The sequence below is a fragment of the Volvox carteri genome (assembly GCF_000143455.1).
Source record: "Volvox carteri f. nagariensis unplaced genomic scaffold VOLCAscaffold_7, whole genome shotgun sequence".
Taxonomy (NCBI): Eukaryota; Viridiplantae; Chlorophyta; class Chlorophyceae; order Chlamydomonadales; family Volvocaceae; genus Volvox; species Volvox carteri.
The window spans coordinates 2358439-2367335 of record NW_003307550.1 but is presented as its reverse complement, the minus strand read 5'-3'; the positions used below and the strand labels follow the sequence as shown (position 1 = coordinate 2367335).

Below are 8897 nucleotides of genomic sequence, written 5' to 3'. Positions count from 1 at the left end.
CTAATCCTACGCTCACAGACGCGTTTTATGTACCCACTCTCTAGTTTACCCACGCGAGAACCCAGTTGCACGCTGTGACGTTTTGAAGGGCCTCGGCTCCGCCCGGCTACCCTATCCCTGTCTTGTAGGATTTATTTCCTTGGATGCATTCTGGTGTATGCATCGCGCCTGGGGCGCGGCATCCTATGCGGCATGTGCGTCTGCTGTCACTGTACGTTCAAGGTATGTCTTCATCGCAACCTTCCCGTGCCTAATAGCAGGCTTTTATCTGTTGCAGTCATTCCCATTCTGAGACGCCATCATCAGGGCGTGGTATGCTCGTGGGATTTTTAGGTGCCGAGAGCTTCCAGCCAGAACCTGAGCGTCCAAAGGCTGGGCATGTGCCTTGTTGTTCGTTTTCTGTATGTGGCTGTGGTGTATGATGGCTGGACCTGTGTGTGTGGCTGTGGCTATGTGTGCCTGCGTGTGCCTGCGCGTGTGTATTACAAGTTACAAGTATCTGACCGGGCCTGACGTTGGCCAGGGCCTGCTGCCCAACCCCAACGGAATGACCGCCTAAGCTCTCTCCCGCGGACAGGCCTCTGTCCCCGGGGGCCGGGAAGCGTCCCACGCTACCTATCTATCTATCTACTATCTATCTATCTATCTATCTATCTATACCTTCATCTAAATCTGGTTGTTTAAACTGCTTTCCCTGTTCGCCTATTTTTCTATCCAGTCCAGTCTCACCTAAGCACGACTGAAGGGCATTAAATGATTGCCTAGCCACCTTCTTACATGCCTAGTTATAATCTAAGTATCGCATCTAAGCAGTGCAAACCCTACCTACATAGCGTACCTAGCTACAAGCCTGCGTACCTGTCTATGTACATATGTCTATTGAAGTACTCTGGGCAGTTAACGCGCCTATGTGTCTGGCTGAATAGGTATCATCAAGTGGCTGTGTACCTACCTTCAGTGCAATGCTCGTAGCCCCTAAACAACAGTTCCCCGCCCGCCCGCCCGCCCTGCCTTGCCCTGCCCTGCCCTGCCCTGCCGCCCATCGTGACAATGCCTCACACCACCGTCACCAGGATAAGTCCTTTCCACACAGCCATGCCGCCATAGGAGAGTGGAAGAATAAGACTCCGGAACAGATCGACAGTGAAGTGCAGTGGTGAGCGTGTTTGTGCTCCAAAGGTTACCAGTAATGGGGCCTTACTGGGCAAGGGATGGTGGCCAGGCCGTAAGCGGGGGGTTCAGATCTACCATCAGAAGGAAGGGAAAGCAGGCTGCAGGCCGGTTTCAGATGCCCGGTTTGACCCAGCGCGAGTCCATTTACCTGGTTGGCTGGGGCTATGATTTGTTTCATCGCACCTCTAGCCTGCTAGCCCCCAGGTTGGACGATGATGGACATGCCGCCGTAACGCCGGCTGCTGCTAGCGGCACACTGCTGCCAGCTGCGGCACCCTCCCTCCCCAAACCAGCCGTCAGCCGCTACCGCTCCCTCGCGGCGAGAGCCAACATGAACGCACCCCCTCACCCTTGTCAGACCTTACCCGGGGGAGGGGGAAGTTTCGTCGCGAGTCGGTGCGAAGGGAAAAGGATGCCGTGGCCCACTGCTGCTTTTCCTGACCGGTCCGGCATGGCGCAGGCGGCGGATTGCGGATATCGTGGCGGCCAGCAGCCGGACCGGAGCGAAGCTGTTCGCGGGTGAGTGTAATGATGAATGGAGAGAATGGGTGCGCTGGATGGGGGCAGTGGAGGCACCGCCTGGCGCGATAACGGATAATGGGGTGTAGGGGCCTGCGCTCGGGGGTCGGGGGTCGGGGGTCGGAAGTGTGTTGGGGCTAGCACGTGGGTTTTGGACACATGAGCGTGTGGACCTGTGGGTTTTAAGGGTCAGGCAGGGAAGGGGCCGCTGGATAGGTGCGTAGTCCCCGCGGCGGCGGATCCCGCGGACTGCACATCGCGGCTCTAGGCTCTTGGAAGCCGGGAGGGATCTGGAAGGGTGACGGCGCCGTGTTGGGTAATGAAAGCACAAGAAACCCAAACCCAAGCACGTGCTTCGCTCCCCCACGCCATCTCCCCCGCCCCTCCACCTGCTGTGTCCACGACCCGTGCATCGCTGTGGCCGTGTGGTCGTATGATGTCGGTGGCCTGACCGCCTCCAGACCGGATCGAGCCCGGTGACATCTGTCAGGGTCAGCTGGGGGACTGTTGGCTCATGTCGGCGTTGGCGTGTCTCGCAAACCAGGAGGGAGCTGTGCAGCAGGTGGGTGGGTGGGTGGGTGGGCGGCTATAGGTGGATGAATGGCGTCGGGAAGGCCCGGGGCGGGCATGAGAATGGGTGCGAAGGATGAGGGTGGAGCAAGATGAGGGTGGAATGGGCGGCAATGGGAGGTGACGCAGAGGGAATATAACATTTTGTGCGGGGGCTGCACAAGTTGGTGCGCCGTAGAGTGCAGACCCACGGGTCATTCCTAGCTGTTCCCCCGCGCATCTCGTATCCTGCGTGTCATACCGGGCATGCCGTGTCCATTGGCGCTAACCTGCCAACAGGTTTTCCTGACTAAGGAATACAATGCATACGGCAAGTATAAAGTACGGCTGTACGATGCGCCGAAGGAAGCGTGGGTGACCATCGCAGTGGACGACTGGTGCGTTGCCTCCACCCGCGCGTATGAGTGCTTGAGCTTTGTCTCGCTGGGCCTTTAATACCACCATCCATGATGTTTAGCAGAAGCGGGCACGAGCACGAACATGTGTGTGCGCAGCAGTATGCCAGCTGATTGCTTCAGGGTCGTTGAATAGCGGATTTTTAACTTGCGGATTGGTTTGTTGGTAAAGCGACAACGGCATTTCTGAAGATCCTTTAAAAAATCCGTCTGGACGCCGTTGACTCCACGTCGCTCACATTCACCTACGTCGAAATGCCCGGCGGGGATTGCCGCTGCACCGATGCTGCGCGTCTGCGGCTGTGGCTAAGATTACGATCCACGCGACGCGGATCTCCCCGATGCTTCCCAGGATTCCCTGCGGCCAGGACGGCAGGCCGATTTTTGCCAAGCCCAACGGAGACGAGGCGTGGGTGTTGCTGCTGGAGAAGGCCATGGCCAAATTCAAGGTGCGACTAGGCATAACAGCCCGTGCCGCTTGTACACAGGGGGCTATCGTCGTGAAGGTTGTGGAATAGGGAATGGGGAATGGGGAAAGTAGTGCGAAGGGGTTCTCCCCCGGGGGGTGAACCCCCCGTGGGTTATATTGTAGCTGTACACGTGCGTCAGTACCCTCACACGCACACACACACACACGTCTTCACCTCCTCGACCCTCAACCCTCAGCTCTCACCTCCCAATTCTTAACGGATGAGTTTCCAACGCTTGGAAAAATGGATTAGTTTAAGTTTATATATATATTATATATAGTCGTCTAGTTTTTCCGGTTAAGACTAATAAAGGTTACAAAAGAAGAAAACCCTCCCAGGGCTCCTACGCCAAGCTGGATGGCGGGAGCACCATGTGGGCTCTGGAGTGCCTCACCGGGGACTACGTGTTCAAGTTTAACATGGACAGCAAGGTACGCGACGGCATGGACAGTGTAAGGTACGCGACGTGGTTAAAAGTCCGCCTTCTCCAGTCTTACACGCTGGGCCCCCGGTCACCGAGCCTCTTCCCTGACGCACCGCCGTCCCACACGCTAATGTCCGCTTCCTCCTGGACTGGGGAACCAACAACCCCCCCTGGCTCCCCCTGGCTCCCCCTGAACGGTGACCTCTGCACAGACAGGCGCCTGGAAGCGGTTTGATATCGTACACCAGCCCAAGGCGCAGAGTGGCGGCTACGATGTCCTGCTGCGGCCCTCTGAAGACGTGCTGGACAGCGACGCCATGTTTAGTGTGTGTATCTGTTTTTTTATTGCGAGTGCGCGCGCGCCTGTGTGTGTGGGCGGGGGGTGTAGGGGGGGGTGGCTTTAGGGTTTTAAGTTCCTTCGTGGTTGTGCGGACTCGCACCCGCCACGCCGCGTTACGCCACGTGCGCGGGTGGCTCCTTGTTGTGGGCAGGAGGAAGGGGGCAGGGGGCAGAAAGAGAGCGGAAAGGGGCAGGGGGGAGATGGGGGATCATAACTTGGCGACGGCATGTACAGGTGTGTATGTCGACGGCACTAAGGGCATGTAACGGCCCCAAGCCAGATAAGCAACCCATAAGCCAGGTAAACTCCGGGAAAGCGGAAGAAACAAAAGAGAGTGTGTGTATTGGTATTCTTGCACACGTGCGAGGGGGAAGAGAGTGACAATGAAAGCGGGGAAGGCAGAGGGAAAGACAGAAACTGGATGGAGGGATGAGGAGATTGGAGAGAGGGGAAGAAGTGAAACGTAAGAAACGTACATGAAGTATAAGGGCGGGCAATGTGCGGAGGCCTCTCCTCCTGGGTCACCCTTGCGGGACCCCTCCCCCTTCCCGCCCCCTCTCCTCCTCCTCCTCACCTCCCTCTCCTCACCTCCTCCCCCTATCGAGTAGCTTCCCTATCATTTCGCTCCGACGTGGTATGGCTTGTTTGCAGAGCATGATGTACTACAACCGCAAACAGAGCTTCATTGCAGCCAGCTCGGGCAGCGGGAACGACACGCAGGATGTGAATGGAATTGTACAGGTAAGCGACGCACGGCAGCTTGTACGGCGGTCTCTAAGTGGCCGTCTTGCTTACTGCACCACAGCACACCAGCGCGCGCAAATGCTGTACCTCAGGGCCACGCGTACGCCATCTGCAACGTCAAACGAGTGGACCGCTTCCAATTGATCCAGCTGAGGTGGGTGGTCGTCTTAGGTTGGGCTTTGGAGCGGTGTTGTGCTATATAGTGAGGTGGTGAAACTTTGACAAGGTACTCTCATGCCATGTTTGCTAAGTTGCAGCATCATGATATTGGAAGGTCGCATGATCGATAGCGAAATCTATTATGGTCGTAAGAGGGTGGATGAATCTTTATGCAGATCAAAATGGATATATATATCCAATGGATATATATATATATATATCCATATATATCCATATATATCCATATATATATATCCATATATATCCATATATATGGATATATATATATATATATATATATATATATATATATATATCCATTGGATATATATATCCATTTTGATCATATATATCCATATATATATATCCATATATATCCATATATATATAATGTTCTGCGTGCTGACCAGGAGTGGAGTTGACACCGGCGGTAATCTGGCAGATTTCACTGAATGCTTTTGGTGATTGCTAATTTGGTAAAAGTTATTGACACCGCGAACATCGGCATGGGTTGAGCATGACCCGAAATGCCGGGGTAAGTAGGGACTGCCAGGCTCATGACCTCAGGTGAAGCTGCTACCCTCCTAATCCACACAATTGTATACTCGCTCCGCGTTCGGTAAAGACTTGTCGACCCCGCACTTGTAACTACCTACAAACTACCTCTCTAGTATCTCCCATCTGCACCATATTTGTAAAACATTTGTGCGAGTGACAGGAACCCCTGGGGCACCTTTGAGTGGAAGGGCGCCTGGAGCGACACGAGCCCGCTGTGGGAGGAGAACCCCAAGGTAAGTAGCGGGCTGTGTGAACGTTGTGCGGCGTGCGGTGTGCGGCCAAGGGTGCTCTGTGGAGCGCCCGGCCTGGGGCCCCGGTGCAGCGCTGCGCTGTGTCGTGTCGCCATGTCGTGGGGATTAACGCACACCTGGCGGAGTGCGTACTGCTGTCCATGCCCATGCCCATGGCCATGCCCATGCCCACTAGCACGAACAAAAGCAATGGCGAGGTTCCTCTTCACCTTGCAGGGGTAATAATAATGTCCCCCACGTTTTCCTGAAACCAGCCAACCCCCCACCTATCGTAACTCACCAGGTGAAGCGCGCTCTGGACTTCAAGCCCACAGATGACGGCACGTTTTGGATGGAGTGGAAGGACTTTTGCGGATACTACAAGTGCCTGGACTTTTGCGCCCGGTAGGAGGCTGAGGTGCCGTGCCGGAGTGTTGCTGCTGGGGAAGAGGCAGGGGCAGCGATGTGTGGGGAAGTCGCCGGATGAGGTGAAAGGGTGGGGGTTGTTGGAGTTCGCGGTTAGGGTCAACTGCCATGCCGCGAGGGTAAGGTAGGCGGGTTGTGGCCTGGGAGGGAGTGCGGAGGGGGGAAGGGGTGCCAGGGGCACCGTGCCTTCCCACATGCTCTGCCAAAAGAGCTTTCATCTGCAGGCGCAAGATAGATTTGCGGTTGTGCGCAACATAGCATGGAGGCTCTTAGCTTTCCTGCCGGGGCCAAGCTGCGAGGCCTGTGCTCCTATTTCTGCATCCTATTCTGCTATAGCTGAGGCAGGCAGGGCCGTGTCCGGGTATTTCCTTCCCCCGCGCCCGCGTCCGTCTCGGTATCTTCCGTGTCTGTCCCTCAATAGTGCCGCCACCATTCCCTTTTCCCTCCCCCGCATTTTATTCCCCCCTTCCATGACACCCCGCCGCATGTCCCCCCCTCCCCCACGTCCTTGCCGTGCTGGACTGCTGTATTGCAACCTAAACCCGTCTTAAGAACCACCGGGTTCGAGGATATCTCTTTGGATTTGCATGAGGAGCACCCGTACTGCGGCCCCGTCCTGGGCTGTGTGAAGGGGTGCTTTCAGTGAGTGAGGGATGGGGGCTGCGGCGCTGTCCGGGGCCCGGGGGGGGGCCTGTTAAGGGATGAGAGGTCGCGCAGTTTCCAGGAGGATTGATCACACGGCTCGGGCTGCTGGCCTGGTTGGGGCTGGAGTACACCTGGGGAGGATTAGCTGGGGCTGCATTTGGCAGAGCAAGCAAAGCCTTCGCTCGTCTGTCCATGAGAATGACGAAAAAAGGGGCCGGACGCCCTAGCGAACCCCTTGCAGGTGCTCACGGGTCGCCCTTGAACCCGGCCTCCTGTTTGTTCGCGCTCAGGTACTGGATATGCTGCTTGGGCGTCCGGGCGCTGTTCTTCAGCCGCACGTCCCGCAGCTTCGAGCAGCCGGCCTCGAGCTGTTGGGCTTGATGATGGGCTGGGGGATTAGGCCTGTTAGGATGGCGGCGCGGTGGGTACAACTAGCGTGCGTGCGACCAGATGGGCAGATCACAGCTTTTCGCATGGGTGCATGGGCGCTCGCGTTCTCTCCAGCCTTATGTGTGATTGTAGGCGCGCGCGTGTGTGTGCGTAGGCGCGTGTGTGTATGTGTGTATGTGTGTGTGTGTGCATCATACGATATGAGATTTTAGTGCCTCGCACCCTTGTATGAGCGTGTACCTATTTACTATGTGTGTCTCGCCTGCACGTGAGCTAGCGCATGAGTGTTTTTTTTAACATGCCCACATTGTTTGATGTGATTCGTCTTTCTTACTGTTCTATTTATGACCTTTTACTCTTGGTGGTGATCTCTTGCTGTCCCTTGTTGCAAAACCCCTGAGCAAAACTGCCACTCAACGCATGCTGTCTGCTGCGGTTTGGTCCTGTTTATTATGTGCATTGAGTGGATGTGCATTGAATGTGACACGAAAGGAACACTGAATGACAAAATATTGTGAGTTGTTGTTTGGATAGGTTATGATATCCAGCTGCGAATGGCTATTGGGCGACTGTCTTGTTCAAGTTCTCCTTCTTCTTCTTCTATTATTATTAGCATTTGTTATTTTTGCTGTATTGCTTGGAGATGTGGGTCACTACAACCAACAACGGAACAACGGGAGCTAGAAGCTTCAAAATCTGATGGGTGGTTGTTGCTGACGGTGACTTTATGATTTCGTTGGCAGATGTAATTCCTGCTGGACTGATGGCAGCGTGCTTCCATGTTGCCACAGCCGGTGTCGTCGATGGGTAAGTCTTAGCGTCACCCGGGGATCCGCGGCTCATCCCAGCCCATGGGTCTGTGCCGTACAGCTGTTCATATAGACCGCAGATGCGAGTCCATCCTCCATGGCTTCAATAGAACTTGTTCTGTTTAAAATAAACATGCCAGCATCAGTACGCCTGGCCGATGACGAGCGAGCCGGCAAGGTAATAAAGGACCTGTTGGCATGCAGCGCCGGCCGTCACCACAGCAACACCTAAAGTTCCTGAAATCCCATATACATAAACATACGTATACACAGGTCAGGCACTACTGGTAACACACATACCGATGCCCCCTGAGGTTCCAGGATCGAAACTTATCAGGGTCGATATTTCTTCTGATGGTGGATCGCATGAGCCAATGGCCATGGATATCTAGGTAAATGTAGACCTGCAAATCGATCAGGAATGGAATTGAGCCGCCGTTGACCCGACAGATTTCGATGGATTATAGCCAATGGAAGGTGCCGAACTTGAGTGACCCATTGAGTAGTCAGCTAGGGTGACTGGATGCCCCGAAATACCGGGAAGGCAGGACTTCGCCAGGTAGCAGCCACGGCTTATAATATGCCCCCCTGTCCCACACATCATATAGTACGGGCACTGATGTACGCCGGGCCGCACGGAATCGCGTGTCATTGTACACACGGAAACATACAAACAGGGCCAGCGGCTCATCAGTCCCATCTCCCCCCCCACGCTTGTCTACATATTACGCCCTGCATCTCAAGAAGCAAAAGTGCGCTCAGTAATGCAGCTTGTCAACGTACCTTGCTTCTATCACCAAATACTCGATACATATATCGACAGGTTCGTTAATGCTAGCAACCACACAATACAGGAATTCCTGTATTTTTCGAAAAATACCTGAGCACATCCGTACAATGCACTTCCGTACCTAGCCCTCACATAACAACAACAACCCCTTTTGCAGTGCTTGTAAAGTAGAACCAACCGCCTTGGACTTCCAGTTCGTATGGCGTACAGTACAGTGTGGTCATGGTGGACGGTGCTGTACGGAGTTCAATCCTA

The 8897-nt window shown here is 54.8% G+C and overlaps 1 protein-coding gene across 1 annotated transcript; it reads left to right on the top strand.

Annotated features, from left to right (window-relative positions):
* Positions 1-421: 421 nt before the first annotated feature.
* On the top strand, positions 422-4169 carry VOLCADRAFT_103605 (uncharacterized protein; the record flags this gene model as incomplete). Its single annotated transcript, XM_002947778.1, has 8 exons — positions 422-475; positions 1074-1156; positions 1634-1692; positions 2154-2254; positions 2542-2639; positions 3010-3106; positions 3450-3558; positions 3764-4169. 7 exons carry the CDS (start codon positions 422-424, stop codon positions 3543-3545), a joined length of 588 nt encoding a protein of 195 aa, XP_002947824.1. The 3' UTR covers positions 3546-3558; positions 3764-4169.
* Positions 4170-8897: the final 4728 nt, after the last annotated feature.